The sequence below is a fragment of the Diospyros lotus genome, chromosome 12 (assembly GCF_014633365.1).
Source record: "Diospyros lotus cultivar Yz01 chromosome 12, ASM1463336v1, whole genome shotgun sequence".
NCBI lineage: Eukaryota > Viridiplantae > Streptophyta > Magnoliopsida > Ericales > Ebenaceae > Diospyros > Diospyros lotus.
This window is the reverse complement of record NC_068349.1, coordinates 15,547,226-15,564,330: the sequence shown is the minus strand read 5'-3', so window position 1 is coordinate 15,564,330 and position 17,105 is coordinate 15,547,226. Positions and strand designations below refer to the sequence as shown.

Sequence of the window (17,105 nt, the reverse complement as noted above, 5' to 3'; positions counted from 1 at the left end):
AAGCTAAAGAAAGGTATGTCCCCCTCTGACCTAATTAAATACAAAGTAAGATTAGTTACTAAGGGTTTCACTCAAAGGGAGGGTATAGATTATAATGAAATATTTTCACTAGTAGTCAAGTTTAAAACTATTCGTTTAATGCTTGTTGTTGTTTTGCATTTTGATCTAGAACTTGAACAGTTAGATGTTAAAATTGCCTTCCTGCATGGTAACGTAGATGGACAAATATATATGGTACAACCTGCTGGATACATTGATTCAATTAAACCTTAACATGTTTGTTTATTAAAGAAATCTTTGTATGGCCTAAAACAATCTCCTAAACAATGGTACAAAAAATTTAACCATTTTGTAACAAGAATTGGTTTTGTTGTTGCCAAAATATAACAATTAAAATTTGTGATGTGGGGTCGCCGCAAGGATTTTGCCATAAGGTTCTGCCACAAGGCTTTGCCACTAGCTCTTTCACCATAAGATTTTGTTAGTAGCTCTCGCCACAAGGCTTCACCACTAGCTCTCACCATAAGATTTTTCCATAAAGCTTCGCCACTAGCTCTTTCGCCACAAGGTTTTTCCACTAGCTCTTTCGCCATAAGGTTTTACTATTAGCTCTCACCACAAGGCTTCACCATTAGCTCTTGCCACAAGGTTCTTCCTTCCCAGCTAGGTCTCGCCGCAAGATTTTACCTCTGCCATGAGGTCTCGTCGCTAGCTTTTAGATTGGCCGCTAGGTTCACCGCAAGCTTTTTTCTTCGCCATGAGGTCTCGCCGCAAGCTTTTAGCTTCACCGCTAGGTTCACCGCAAGCTTTTTCCTTCGCCGCAAGCTTTTTCCTTTGCTGCTAGGTTCAACGCAAGGATTTTACCATAAGATTCTACCACAAGGCTTTGCCACTAGCTCTTTTTCCATAAGGTTTCGCCACTAGCTCTCGCCACAAGGATTCGCCACAAGGTTTTACCTCTACCACAAGGTCTCGTCGAAAGGTTTTGCTTTCAGCACACTTTCGCAGCACACTTTCGCAGCACACTTTCGCAAAGCTGTTGTTGCAAAGGGGGCTCAAGGCACACTACCTCAAAGCCCTTGCCGCAAGTGGGCTTGTGGCACGCTGCCGCGAGCGTTTTTATTTTTTCTTTAAAAATTCTCATTTTTTACCTATTTTCCATGGCACAACAATTTCCCCCCACTTTTCTATTTTGTCCTTAGACAAAATTTAAGAGTAAAAATATCAACCAAGGAGTCAGGTCTAGCACCTAGACTCGATCAAGGGTTCCAAAATATCCAAAGATCTTACTTCAACCGGGGGTTGGAGTAACAAATTATCTCTGGGCAACCATGCCCTCGATAGATAGGTTCCACTGCAGAATTCTTGCCCGGTATCCGAGCTTGCTGGGAGGCCTAGGCGTTGGATCAGCCAAGGAGTCGAGTCTGGCTTGGGAGCATAGTACCGGACTCAGTCAAGGGATCCCGACAAGCCTGCAGGCACAGTCTTTGGAGGATTCGGTGATCCCAGGATGGATCATTGTGTTCTCCATGTCTATTTTTCGGGGTTAGTTTACCTCAGGGAATTTGGGTTTGGCTAGTAGTCTAGTGCAGGATTCCTACCAAACATCCGAGTTTGCCGGGAGACTTAGGCGCCAGATTGACTAAAGAGTTGGGTCTAGCTTAAAAGACATAGCACCCAACTCAGGTGAGGGATTTGGGTGAGTTTGCAGGCATAGACATAGGATGTTCTGGTGATCCCAGGCTAACTCGTGGTTATAGGCACAAGATTGCAACTAGGTGACTTAACTCCGATAAGTGGGATCATGGCAGAACTGTCATAGGGTTGTTGTCTCTTCATGCATTTTTTAGGCCAGTTTACCTCAAGGAATCTGGATTTGGCCAGTGGTCCAGCGCGATATTCCTACCAGACATCCAAGTTTGCTGGGAGACCTAGGCGCCAGATCAACCAAGTAGTTAGGTTTAGCCAAAAAGGCATAGCACCCAACTCGAACGAGGGATCCAGGTGAGTCTGCGAGCATAGGCATCGGGTGTTCTGGTGATCTCAGGCTAACTCGTGGTCATAGGCACCAGATTGCAACTGGGTGACTCAACTCCGATAAGCAGGATCATGGAAGAATTGTCATAGGGTTGTTGTCTTTTCATGCCTTCCTTAGGCCAGTTTACCTCAGGGAATCTAGTTTTAGCTAGTGGTCCGGCGCGGGATTCCTACCAGACATCCAAGTTTTTCGGGAGACCTAAGCACCAGATCAACCAAGTAGTTAGGTCTAGCCAAAAAGGCATAGCACCCAACTCGAACGAGGGATTCGCGTGAGTCTACGGGCATAGGCATATGATGTTCTGGTGATGTCGGGCCAACTCGTGGTCACAGGCACCAGATTGCAACTGGGTGACTCAACTCCAATAAGCGAGATCATGGTAGAATTGTCATAAGGTTGTTGTCTCTTCATGCCTTCCTTGGGCCAGTCTACCTTAGGGAATCTGGGTTTGGCTAGTGATCTGATGCGGGATTCCTACCAGACATCCAAGTTTGTCGGGAGACCTAAGCGCCAGATCAACCAAGGAGTTAGGTCTAACCAAAAAGGCATAGCACCCAACTCGAACGAGGGATCCAGGTGAGTCTGCGGGCATAGGCATCGAATGTTCTGGTAATCTCGGGTCAACCCATGGTCATTGGCATCAGATTACCACTAAGCGACTTGAACTTCAGGAGCGGGCTGCGCTTTAACCGCCATACCTGCATCACATTCTATGACACATACAAATAATCTAGGCCCAGGGAGATTTTACGTGGTTCATCTTATAGTTTAGCCTACTCCATGGGAATACAGGGGGTATATTCTTTTATTTATCGAGGATTTTATTACAATGAAAAATTAAAGACAATTCCGGCCTCCAGCTGAGTCGAGTAATGCTTCTGGTGATAGGCTCGACTCTATGTCTTGTGCTTCATCCCTTCCCCTAGGGTTAAAGCTGGGAAATACCTCTCGAGGTGCACGGTTAACTTCAGAGTTCTGATGGGATCCGGTGCATTAGTGCTGGTACGATCATACCAACACCAATGTAGTGTGTCGCGAGCCCCCTTTGCGGTAGCAGCTTTGCGAAAGTATGGCACGAGCCCCCTTGTAGTGAAAGCAAATCCTTGTGGCGAAGGGAAAACCTCGCGGCAAAACCTTGTGGCGATAGAGCTAGTGGCAAAACCTTGTGGCGAAAGAGCTAGTGGCAGAACCTTATGGCAAAATCCTCGTGGCGAGCATCCTAGCGGCAAACTCCCTTGAAGGAAACTTTTCTTACGACAACCTAACCTCATTTGACAACAAGCTCGAGTGGACCCCATATCACAAATTTTAACTATTATATTTTGGCAACAACAGTTTTGTTAGGAGTCAATATTATAATTGCTTATATTTTACACTCTTGGATATTCCTATTTATTTGTTGTTGTTTGTAGATGATATCTTGTTAATTAGCAAAACTAAGTTCAAAATCAATTAATTAAAATCTATGTTAAATACGAAAGTTGACATGAAGGACTTAGGGCATGCTAAGAAAATTTTAGGAATGAAAATAGAAAGGGATAGAATCAGTTTCAGTTTAAAAATACATTAACATGATTACTTACTAAAGGCAGTACAAAGATTTGGTATGAATAAATGTAAACCTGTAATGGTTCCCTTAGCTGGACATTTTCTTCTATCAAAGTCACAGTGTCCTACTTCTAATTCTAAAATCATTAAGATGGAAAATATACCAAATGCAAATGCAATTGGAACCATTATGTATTCAATGATCAGTATTAGGCCAGACCTTGCTTATTCAATTTCTTTGCTAAGTAGATCTATGTCAAACCCTAGGAAACCTCATTGGGATGCCTTGAAATACTTGTTAAGATACATTAATGGTTATGTTAATATTGGATTATGTTATAAAAAAGATATGGTACACTTGATCTTGTAGGATTTGTAGATTCATATTTTATAGGGGTTAGAGATTCTAGAGAATCCACTACAACTTTCTTTTTTACCCTGGAAGGGAATTGCATCAGTTGGAAGTCACAATTGCTGCCTCTGGTGGCATTGTCTTCCATTGAGGTAAAGTACGTGGCTATCATAGTTGCCTTTAAAGAAGCCATATGGGTACAAGGCCTCTTAAATGAAATCAATTTGCTCCAAAGCAAAGTGGTGGTATTCTCGGACAATCAAAGTGCTATCCATCTCTGTAAAAATCCTATGTATCATGAAAGGACTAAGCATGTGGATGTCACGTATCACTTTGTTCGAGAATTGGTGGCAATCAAAACTGTGAATATCAAGAAGGTATCAACTAAGGATAATCTAGCTGATATGGGGACCAAGGCTCTGACTACAACCAAGTTCAAGCACTACTTGGGCTTACTGCACGTCGAAGTTGGTTGATCTAACAACCAACATGAGCTATGATGGTGGGAATTATAGCATGTTGCACTATATCTGGGGAATGGGTTCACCCTCTGCTTGATGCTTCAAGGTGGAGATTGTTGTGTGTTGCGAAGCATCAAACAATGTCATTTGATGGAGGGTAAAGTTAGCAACCTCATTAGCCCAAATTGGGTGCCTGATGGATGGCCACTTGAAAACCTTCCTTGATTGTCCTTTGGCCTTTTCTGTTAATCGTTCTATACGATCCATCCTTAGCTATCGATATTGTCTTTATTTGGATCCAATCTCAGTTGCTCAGATTCATTATATATTACTACAATTCCTCGAGATTGGTTGGGGAAAAAAGAAGGAAGAAAAGAAGAGAGGGCAGTGCGATCAGCAGAAGGTCTCGGTTAGCAAGGGTTTTCTCGTTTCTCTTTGTTTATTCATCCTTTGTGTATTCCCTGGTTCTTAGGGTTTGTATCTAATCTATATTTTGTGATTGAGAGGTGGTTTTGTTAGAGAACCATTGATGTACAGTGAGTGAGAGAGTTGTATGTATTGAGGGTGTATCTATTTTCTCTAAAATAATGCAATGACTCTTCTTGTTGGAGCTCAACGTGAATGTAGCCCTATTCTAAGTTGAACCACGATAAAATTGTTTGTGTCTCATTTCTTTTCTTTATGCTTGCTTTTTTATTATCTGCGTAAGTTGTGTGTTTACCTTCTGCCAGAAGTGTTTATTGGATTATGAGAATATATGTGTTGTTATGTTTGAGTCTTCCGCTTGTTACAACACCAATGGTGTGTTTGATTAGGAGGTGGAAAGTGGGGTGGAATTCCAATTTCATGGAATTTGAATTTTCACCCCACCCCCTAGGAATTCCAATTCCTTGATTTCAAGGAAAATCTTCACTTTTTGAACTAAGATGGAATTCAATTTCCATGGAAAAAAAAAACTGTTTGATGGAATTTCTTGAAATTTGGATGGAGAATGAATTCTACCCTCATTTTCCATCCCTATCAAATGCACCCTAAGTAACAAGGAGATAACCAGCATAATTAAGGATATCAATATCTACTACAAATAATTAATTGAGGGCGTGATCCCCAAGAGGTGATAGATTAATCAAACTTAACTAAGTATGCCCTTTGTAAGACCTTGCTCTTTTTCAAGATATTATTCGTAGTCAATTTTATCAAATGTACAAATATTTAGTATTATATATATATATTCTTGGAAACCATCTATCCCTGCACATTAATGCCTCAAAAATAAATTTCCCACTCACCATACCAGAGATTTCCTACATCCTTGATTTCGGGTTAGCCTATCTTCAAAACTCTAGTGACAATATCCTTACTTTTTCTTTTAATTAAGAGAAGTGATTCGATTTGTTTCTATGAAGGTGTTGAATCAAACCTCAAATAGTTATCCAAGAGTAAGAGTTTCATGCTTCCCCACTAGGGTATTATTTGTTAACCAAGATATGAGCTGAAAAAAAGTAAGATATGGAAAGCATTATAGACAAAAAAAATTTCCATTGTATTTGTTAAATTTATCTAGTGACCCTTGAAAAAGAAGTCATGTGAATTCTTATGTGAAATTGTTTAGATAAATTTATCTTGCACCTTACAAATAAGAAAATATTTACCTATATGTCCCCTAATGTATTCCAAAAAATTTAACAAATAATTTGATAAAAATCTTGGAATACTTTCTAGTCTTATCTTAAGCATTCCATGTCTTGATCCAGAAAGTATTCCAACCTTATCTTAATGTAATCCTATCTTTCTCATTTTAACAAATGCTACCTAGAGACAAAACTCCATGCTTTCCTTTGGGGTCATTAAGATAAGAAGAGCCTTAGAAGTTCTATTAGGGAATGTTGTGAAGTGTCCAATTTTGAAGAGAAACCCAACCTTACTTTAGAAATCTCAAAGGCATGGGACCTCGGTCTTTTGTCAAACTTGAACTTTAGTTTCCTACTGAGTTCAGTCTTCAATCTTTTGTTGAGCTTGAACTTTAGTCTTTTGCTGAGCTAAGGCTTTTACATTCTCCCTTTATACTTCTTGACACATAACCCATTGCAATTTGTTTCACCCTCCAGACTCCGAATGGTTCATTTATTCCACTTCAAGTTCATTCAATAATTTCATTATTGCACAGTGCAAGTAGTAAACTTTTCCAAGCAGTTTAAGCACATATTGAAAGGGGTAAATTTAAAGATATTAACAGTAATGTTTCATTATACTATGTTGTGTTGCATAATCTAGATGTTTTGATGATGACTACATTATGGAAAAAACTTTAATGTCCTCATATGTTTTTATTAAGATTGTTTTGATAGGTTTACTATATGTGGAATTTATTTTATGTGAAATTATTTTATTCTTCTTTAGAATATTACTTAAGGATGTGTTAAGCTTATCTTGATAGAACATATGTTAAGGTTGCCATTGAGTATATATATAAGGTGAAGGAACCTTGATAAGATTTGTCTATTAATGATCTTATATGTGTTAAATTTGTTTTAACCATATGCTTTATTGATATATCTTTGGGGTCATCCTAAAGATAATGCAGGAATGCTTATGGAGGCTCATGATTTGCTAAGTGCTTTATGTGCTAGCATTACTCAAAGTCTAAGAGTAATGTATTATATATTTCATAGCTGATGTTTAAGTGATAACATCAAGAATTTTTTATCATATACTCAAGTGTTGGTATTTGAGTTTTGATTTATAGAATTTAAATGGTCTTATCCTTCATATTAAGGTTATGCTAATGACCATACTATGTTTTGATTATGGTTAATCTTGTTATTTCTTACATGTTTGTTAAGAAATTGCTCTAGGATTTCATGGGATATGTTAAGTATCCATATTTTATGTGTGTTATGTGAACCTCATGATGTTTAGAGTAAACTTAAGGTTGGAAAAATCTTAAGTACTTTATTTATGTGAAAGCATTACTCTAAGAGCAATGTGCGTTGTTTATACTCTAGTATCCATCATTAAAGCTCTTGAGTAGTTGAATAGGTAGTAATCTTCATAGAAATTTACATTATCTATGTGACTTTTGATATCAGATAGTTGTATGTTGACTGCCTTGACAGAATGGAAAGTTCGTTGACTTCAAGTAGTATTTGGTTATGCTGTTGAATATCTATCTCCTTAGGCTAAAAATCGAGTGGTGGTTAATCACTCAAATATGAATGTAGATGCAATTAAGTGGTTCTATCTTAAAGCATCTAGATTTTGTAAAAATAGTTCAAGTGATCAAGTTTAAAATCTCTTGAAAGGTCTTGTTAAGTTGAATGCATGTTGCTTGATTAGCAAAATCATTCAAGTATTTGAAAGTATTTAAATGATGCATGCTTTCCAAGCAATACTTCCTAGTGTTGCTCATATTTAGATTGAATGCATTTGAGTAATAGAATTCTAAAGTTCCTATCTTTCTAGAATTTCTCAAAGTATTCGTCTGTAGAATTTGTGTATGATGCTTTAAAGCTTATAAAGTAGAATTCATATATGCCTTGTTAAGCTTATATGTGCTATTGTGTTGAGAGATCATGATGTTCAAGCAAGAGCATCTTTGTATTATATGATATGCTTTAATGTTGGGTAACATATATCATGCTCAACATATTTTCCATATTCTATGAATTTCATTCCAATCAAGTAGCAAGAGAGTTACTTGACTTATGAATGTTTTTTGTGAGAATGTTTCACAAAGTAAGTGTGAATGTAACGCCCCACTTTTCTTTTTCCAAGGTACACATACAAAGATGCATGATGACGCTAGCAACCGTATGGTAATCAAAGGGCGTTTATGGAAGCCTTTGCCAACAGAAGCAAGGATCGAACCTGAAAGCTTTATAAAACCATAAGCTAGATATTTAAGGCTTCCACTATATGCTTTTAACACAAAAACCATATGAAAAGCCATAATACAACTTGAAAATCTAGGGATCATTTAGCCTCCCTTTTACAACAAGTAAAACTCACATTAAAGTAATAGTACAACGCTTTGCAATTAAAACGTAAAGGAGCTAACTATCCAAGAACCACTTCCTTTCCTTTCCTCTGACTTGATTCCGGGGCACCTGTCACGACTAACCCACCTGGAATGTTGAATGTTCCAGGGGTATGAGACACCCAAGTCAGATAGTTATATCTAAGTGAGTGCAACAAGAAGAGATAACATGCATGTGATGAGATATGTAGAATGATATGAAACCGCCTGTGTGGTAGTGACGCCGAGGTGTTGCAATCACCCCCGCTGATCAATCATGTTCTCACATCTCCAAGACTTTTCACCAGTCTAACATGAGATCCTGACTTCAGCTAGCCACACACACCAAGTGATGCATGACAAAGAAAGAGAAAATGCTTGATTTAAAGGAAAGTCATGCTTATGCAAGTAATCACCCTTACCCATGTGAAGACAAAATGTTCGGTATGTAATATAAAGATGCAAGAAGCACTCGCCTTGCTGATTCGGAAGCTCTAAAGTACTGTTCATAGGGTTCGGGAAAGTTTTTCTGCAAAAATAACATAACTTCGAAACTCAAACCTAAACTATTTTTATATGAGGTCCTAGGGAAACATTTAAGGACCAACTGTACAAAATTTGGGCCCAAGAGGACATCTCACGCGCTCTCACGCGCTTGGGGAAGGAGCCCCACGCGCTCCACTCGCGGCAGTCAGGTGGCGCGTGAACTGCACGCGCCGCCCCTCCATCTTTGCCGTCTTGAGGTTTTTTGGCCCATTCTCCCTCATCCGAACTCCGATTTGACTTCCGTTTGAAACCACACGACCCTTATTCAGTTATCTATCGAACTACGGAAAGAAATTAGAATTACCTTGCTGTTTTGTCACTGTTTAATTCCTTTTACGGTGGCGGTCCAACTTTTCCGACGAAGTGTTTTACCACTCTATTTTTGGGCAAAGCTTCTCCTCTCAACTCACCTCCCCTTTTCCTCTTGATTAATGGTGAGAATTTCCCTTCCATGGCCTTGGTATTTATAGGCATTTATAGCTAATCCAAGAGTGCCATGTGTCACTTGCCATGTGTCACTTAGATAAGGTTGTAATCATCACTTTCGTAGGATTGTGCCAAGTGTCCCTTGAGATTTGAACCATTTCTCCCCCTTGTGACATGTGTCCTTTTAAACATGTGCCACCACATGTTAATTTGATTTTTTCAAGATTCCTCATGATTATGTCTCCTAACTAAGTTAGCTTACTTGGTTCCTTTAACTAACTAGTTACAAGATATTTTAACTTCTTACAAATAACTCTTTAACCCAAATACTTATTTGCACTTATATCCCTTGAGCCCCTATAACTCCTTAAACTTCTCCAAAATACCTTAGATGATGTCCCCTTGCGATAGTTTCCGTGATTTTTCGGAAAACCCTTCATTCGTTCCTCGGCGATTACCTCGGAACTTCACATGTATCCTTCGATTTCCAAGGAAATGTTTTATTTCTTAAACAACAATGCCTAGGAAAACTTCGGGTATTACATTCTCCCCCCCTTAAAAAAAAGATTTCGTCCTCGAAATACATCCCTAGGTCTCCACATGGTTGAAGAGGTGTGAGAACTTCTGTTGCATTTCTTCTTCTCTCTCCCAAGTGGCTTCCTGAATGTTATGGTGTTTCCACAACACTTTCACCAGTGGTATTACCTTGTTTCTCAATACTTTCTCCTTCCGGTCCAAGATCTCAATGGGTTCTTCGGGGTAGGTCAAATTCTCTTGCAATTCAATCGTTTCTTCTGGAATCTTCTGAGAAGGATCGGGTTCGCACTTTCGTAGACGAGACACATGGAACACATCGTGTACCCTAGACATTGATGGGGGTAGTGCTAACCGATATGCTGCTGGCCCAATACGCTCCAAAACCTCATATGGCCCAACATAGCGTGGGTTTAACTTTCCTCGTTTCTTCCTTTGGTGCAAGATCTTCAAGTATACCTTATCTCCAGTTTGAAATTCCAAACCCCTCCTTCGATTATCGGCATATGACCTCTGTCGGCTTTGGGCTGCCTTAATCTTTTCCTGAATCAGCTTAATCTTTTCGTTAGTTTGTTGCACCATTTCAGGTCCTAAAAGTTGTCTTTCTCCTACCTCGGTCCAACATAGAGGTGTTCTGCATCTTCGACCATAGAGAGCTTCGTATGGTGCCATATTAATACTACTGTGATAACTATTATTATATGCAAACTCAATCAGGGGTATGTGCTCCTCCCATCCTTTTGAAAATTCAATCACACAGGCTCGCAACATGTCTTCCATGGTCTGAATTGTCCGTTCTGATTGTCCGTCTGTTTGGGGATGATATGCCGTACTTAGCCGCAATTGAGTCCCTAAACATTTTTGCAAACTCTCCTAAAATCGAGAAGTGAATCTCGGATCCCTATCAGATACTATACTCACTGGAGTTCCATGCAATCGGATTATCTCTCTTATATACAATTGTTCTAACTTGCTGACTGGTTGCCCTACTTTCATGGGCAGAAAATGAGCAGACTTTGTTAGCCTATCCACTATTACCCATATTGCATCATTTCCCATAGGTCCTCTTGGCAAACCCGTAACAAAATCCATAGTGATATGCTCCCACTTCCATTCGGGAATATCTAGGGGTTGCAGCTTCCCAGCAGGCTTTTGATGTTCGATCTTTATCCTTTGACAAGTGTCACATCGACTCACGTGACGAGCTATGTCTTTCTTCATTCCCGGCCACCAATACAAATTTCTCAAGTCCCTGTACATTTTGGTAGTACTAGGGTGGATAGTGTATTTGGCTCGATGCGCCTCTTCTAGAATGGTTTGCCTCAATTCCTTGACCCTGAGCACATATATTCGGTTCATGAACCGTAATATACCGTCAGAAAAATTGAAGTTAGGGTTTTTGACCCTTCCCCAATCATCTACCCACAACTTCACCCTCGAGTCTTCCAGAGTAGCTTGCTGGATTTGTTCCACCAGATGGGAATGAACCACCAGGCCAGCGACGTAGACGGACGTTCTTTTAGGAATTGCACCCACTGACAAATGGCTAAAAGCCTCCACCAGTCCCCATTCCCGGGCCATCAAATTAGCTATTAGAGCAGGCCTTTTCCTGCTTAACGCATCAGCCACAACATTTGCCTTCCCGGGGTGGTACTGGATCGTACAATCGTAATCCTTCAAGAATTCCATCCACCGCCGTTGCCTCATATTCAAATCCCTCTGTGAAAATAAATACCGCAAGCTCTTATGATCTGTGAAGATCTCAAACTTTTCTCCATACAAGTAGTGCCGCCAAAGTTTCAAGGCAAACACGACCGCAGCCAATTCCAAATCATGGGTAGGATAGTGCTGCTCGTGATTTTTCAATTGCCGAGACCCATATGCCACCACCCTTTCATTCTGCATGAGTACACACCCCAAGCCAGTTTTTGAGGCATCAGTATAAACTACGAATCTTCCTGTCCCACATGGCATGGCTAAAATAGGTGCAGAGGTTAGTCTCTTTTTGAGTTCATTAAAACTATGCTCACACGCCATATTCCATTCAAACTTAACTCCTTTTCTCGTTAACTAGTTAAGTGGTAAAGCAATATGAGAAAATCCTTCAACATATTTTCTATAATAACCTGCCAGCCCCAAAAAACTATGCACCTCAGTTACGGTCTTAGGTTGCTCCCAATTCCTTATTGTCTCAACTTTTGAAGGATCCACCGCTATTCCTTCCTCTGATATGACATGACCCAGAAAAGCTATTTGGGTTAGCCAAAACTCACATTTAGAAAATTTGGCATATAATCGATGCTCCCGTAACGTCTTTAGGACTGTTTCCAGGTGTCGCTCATGTTCCTCCCTGCTAGTTGAATATATTAGAATATCATCAATAAACACAATCACAAACTGGTCTAGGTATGGCCTGAATATCCTATTCATCAAGTCCATAAAGGCTGCTGGTGCGTTAGTCAACCCAAATGGCATCACCAAGTACTCATAGTGTCCATAACGAGATCTAAAGGCAGTTTTCAATACATCCTCCTTCTTGATTCGCAACTGGTAGTAGCCCGACCTCAAATCTATCTTCGAGAATACCCTAGCACCTTGTAACTGGTCAAATAACTCATCAATTCTAGGGAGCGGATACTTGTTTTTTATAGTAACCTTATTCAGTTGACGGTAATCTATGCACATCCTTAGACTCCCGTCTTTTTTCTTTACAAACAATATAGGTGCTCCCTAAGGTGACATGCTAGGTTGGATAAAACCCTTGTCCAAAAGATCCTGCAGCTGACTTTTCAATTCCCTTAATTCTGCTGGGGCCATCCTATAAGGAGGTATTGATATAGGGTCTGTCCTTGGTAGGACATCTATGGCAAGCTCAATTTCCCGATAAGGGGGTAGTCCAGGTAAGTCTTCAGGAAACACATCAGGAAAGTCTCTTACTATGGCCACTTTCCCAAGCCCAACCTTTTTGTTATTCTCCTGTACACAAGCTAGGTAGCCATATGCTCCTTTCCCTAACATCCTAACAGCTTTAAGGGCTGTTATCCATTTGATTCTCCCACTCCCATTTTTCCCTCGAAACTTCTCCCAAGTTCCATTATCTGTTTGTAACTCAACTGTCTTTTCTTGACAGTTAATTTTTGCATTATATTTAGTCAAGAAATCCATCCCCAAGATTATGTCAAAATCCTGAATATCTAGGGACGTAAGTTCGACTGAAAATTCATTATTCCCCAATACGATCCGTCTATCCCCATAGCCTGTATGTGTTTCTACTTGTTTTCCAAAAGGGGTAGATACTATCATGGGACACCCTAGTTCTCCCAATTCCAATTTTAAACAACGTGCTAATGCATGCGATACAAATGAATGAGTAGACCCTGGGTCTATCAATACTTGCACCGGCGTATCAAGAAAGATCATTGTACCTTGTATTATTGATGGGTTGGCACTGGCGTCTTCTCTCGTCAAACTAAATACGCGTCCCCGTTGTGGCTCCATGCTTCCTTTATTCGCCCTGAATTGAACAATACCTTTCTTTTGAGGGCAGTCGCGAGAGATATGACCAGGCTTCTGGCAAGTGAAACACACGATCCCCTTTGGGCAATCCCGAGCCACGTGGCCAGTTCCTCCACAAGAATAGCATCCTTGGGCTCCTGTCCCACAAGGCTTCCCTGGATGATATTTCTGACATTTCGGGCATGAACCTTTGGTCTTGAAATTCCTCCCTTGAGTCCCCAAGTCATGCTTTCTTCCCAACCTTCCATCCTCGGGCCCACGAAATTCCGTTCCCAAAGTCTCCATTCGCCGAAAGTTGCTTTCTACCGTCAAGGCTTGCAGCACCACTTCTGCATAGGTGCGTGTCCTTAAGGAGCTTAAGGCTAGTTGAATCTTCCACTTCAGTCCTCCAAGGAACTTCTGCGCTTTGGCTTCCTCGTCCAGGTTATATATAGGCATATACTTGATCAGCCTTGTGAAGTGATCCTCGTATTGGGCGACGGACATGTCCCCAGTTTGTTTTAGATTCATGAACTCCCGACCTTTCTCCATTTTCTTACACAAAGGAAAGTATTTCGTATTAAAAAGTTCCTTAAACTGCACCCATGTAGTAAGTGGCGTACCTCGTCCTTCAGGACCTTGTAGGGTTCTCTGCATCATTTTCCACCACTGGTCAGCTTCATCACGAAGCATAAATGTTGCACAACCAACTTTATCCTCCTCCTCACAACCAATAAAGTCAAAGATCTTTTCGACCTGCTCCAGCCAAAACTCACTCTCACAGGGGTCAGTCCCTGCCTTTCCTTGAAAAACAGGCGGGTTCAACCGCTGGAACCTGTCGCTAACATTAGGATTTCGGGGGATAACCTGACCCGCTGGTTGTGTTCCTCGCATAAGGGTGACCATACTTCCCAAGACTCGTTCCATTTGATCCATACGAGTTCCTCCTCCTTGGTTCCCTTCTGGCAGTGGGTTACCTTGGGGCATCTCCGTCCCTTCCTCGTGCTGGTCCTGCATCTCCTCCTCTCAAACGTTGTTTCTACGCTTAGGGTTCCTGGTTCAGCGAGTGTTTACCATCTGAAACCATTTACAATAAATTTCAAGGACAATTTATAAACATATTCTCCCAAAGATATACACCCAGTCAATAAAATAAAGCATGCAACCACTCGTCCTAACCTTTTATATGACAATCACCCACCTATCCATACCCACATGAGGGGTCTTATAAAGCCATGCAAATCCCCAAGTCCCAAATTCCATATTGTAACAACCTCTTATGGTTCTTACTACATACTCGGGGCCCTTAGATTTACAATACATTCCCAAAATTCCTATAACATCAACAACCTTCCAAGTTAGTTTGTCCAAAATCCTCAAGGTTTCTAATCCTTCACCTGCAATCACTTGTTCATTTCACAAACCATTACTCAAGGCATCCTAAATAAGATCGGTTAGTCCTAGTTCATCAAATTCCTAAAGAGTAGTCAACAAATCTCCAAATAATAATGACCATCACATCTCCAAAGCAATAACCATCACTTCTTCTTCTTCCCCTTTTTTTTTTGGAAAGTAACAATCATCAACTTCTTGGTACAATAACCACCAATTTCCAAGAAATAATAACCATCAAGTTCCAAGAAGCAATAACTAGAACTTTATATGTCAAACCAAAATTACCTGCCAAAATCCAATATGCTTCTTAGTTATGGCAATAGAGTAGTTTAACCTACCGAACGACCAACTTACTCTTTCCTTCCTTAATCCACTTTCTCATTGGGTTTAGGTGTCATTCCTTCGGGTTCCTTCTTCCTTATGTTTTACATAACCTGTCACCATAAACCATCAAGATTAGTATGACTATAACATCTTGTATATTACATCACCACCTTTTATTTATACACACATAGAGGTTCATTCCCTTACCACGACCTGCCTACCCTGCTATTCTAGGTATACATACATATGAGCCATATCCGCTACTATCGCTATTTTATGTATACATATGTATAAGCCATATCCGCCACTATTCTACTTCCCTTATATACATTTCCAAAATTTACGTGAACCAAAAATTATCTTCCTACACCTCCAACCATCATCACTCCTCGTCCTCAGACCCAGATGGGGGTGTCAGGGCACGTTCCTCGGGCTCTTGCACGGGTACCTCCACAAGCGCAGGCATAACCTGATCAGCCATGAGAGCCTCGACCTCACGTAAGCGGTCCATGAAAGCTATGAAATCGGGGTGAACCTCATGGATGATGAGATGATTTCCTGCATCCTTCCACTCGGGGGTGAGTAGGGAAACTAAGTAGGCTACTTGGAGTCCTGCCAGATGCGGCACCACTACGTCCGGTGGAAGCTCCATGATGATAGGTGATACAGCATCAAGAAAATCTCCTAAGGCATCTCCAGGGATCATATACACTCCCCCTAACTGCATGGTCCACCACCCCATGATAATGCGCTGGTTTTGATGTTCAACTACGTTGGGGTCCATTTCCTGTATTTAACCAAAAACATCCTCAAAGTCAATCATGTAAGAAAACTTAATCGAGTTATGTAAATCCAGCTCTGATACCAACTGTAACGCCCCACTTTTCTTTTTCCAAGGTACACATACAAAGATGCATGATGACGCTAGCAACCGTATGGTAATCAAAGGGCATTTATGGAAGCCTTTGCCAACAGAAGCAAGGATCGAACCTGAAAGCTTTATAAAACCATAAGCTAGATATTTAAGGCTTCCACTATATGCTTTTAACACAAAAACCATCTGAAAAGCCATAATACCACTTGAAAATCTAGGGATCATTTAGGCTCCCTTTTACAACAAGTAAAACTCACACTAAAGTAATAGTACAACGCTTTGCAATTAAAACGTAAAGGAGCTAACTATCCAAGAACCACTTCCTTTCCTTTCCTCTGACTTGATTCTGGGGCACCTGTCACGACTAACCCACCTGAAACGTTGAATGTTCTAGGGGTATGAGACACCCAAGTTAGATAGTTATATCTAAGTGAGTGCAACAAGAAGAGATAACATGCATGTGATGAGATATGTAGAATGATATGAAACCGCCTGTGTGGTAGTGACGCCGAGGTGTTGCAATCAACCCCGCTGATCAATCATGTTCTCACATCTCCAAGACTTTTCACCAGTCTAACATGAGATCCTGACTTCAGCTAGCCACACACACCAAGTGATGCATGACAAAGAAAGAGAAAATGCTTGATTTAAAGGAAAGTCATGCTTATGCAAGTAATCATGTAACATCCCGCTCGAGCGATAGGAAGAACCGGAACAACTTACCCTGATGGGCTTACACGAACTTCCCAGGGGGGTCACCCATCCCTGGATTACCCCAGGTTAAGCACGCTTAACTTGGGAGTTCTTTGCCAACATTCAGCCCAAAAGGTATCCAGCTGGTGTTGTTTCCTTTCTTACACTATCCTCAATATATTCTAACTTTTCTGGGCTCTCGGGGTATTACATTCTCCCCCCCTTAAGCACATGACGTCCCCGTCATGCAACCTTACAACCGGTCCCAAATCTCTCCCCCCTTGCATGGCCGATGTGGGATTCGCCTAAGGTGCCTACACGCACCCCCCATAGGGGCCTCACGCCCCCCCTCGGGACTCAGCCTCCTCACTGAGGTTTGCCCCACCACCGCGCTCAGAGGCTCG

The 17,105-nt window shown here is 40.9% G+C and overlaps 1 protein-coding gene across 1 annotated transcript; it reads right to left on the bottom strand.

Moving 5' to 3' along the window:
- Positions 1–12,650: 12,650 nt before the first annotated feature.
- Positions 12,651–14,432, bottom strand: LOC127787524 (uncharacterized). The gene has a single exon (XM_052315583.1). It carries the CDS (start codon positions 14,430–14,432, stop codon positions 12,651–12,653), a length of 1,782 nt encoding a protein of 593 aa, XP_052171543.1.
- Between the last annotated feature and the right edge of the window lie 2,673 nt (positions 14,433–17,105).

Excerpts from the sequence above, each read along its gene's own strand:
- LOC127787524 (XM_052315583.1), bottom strand. The coding sequence starts at position 14,432 with ATGCAGGACCAGCACGAGGAAGGGACGGAGATGCCCCAAGGTAACCCA.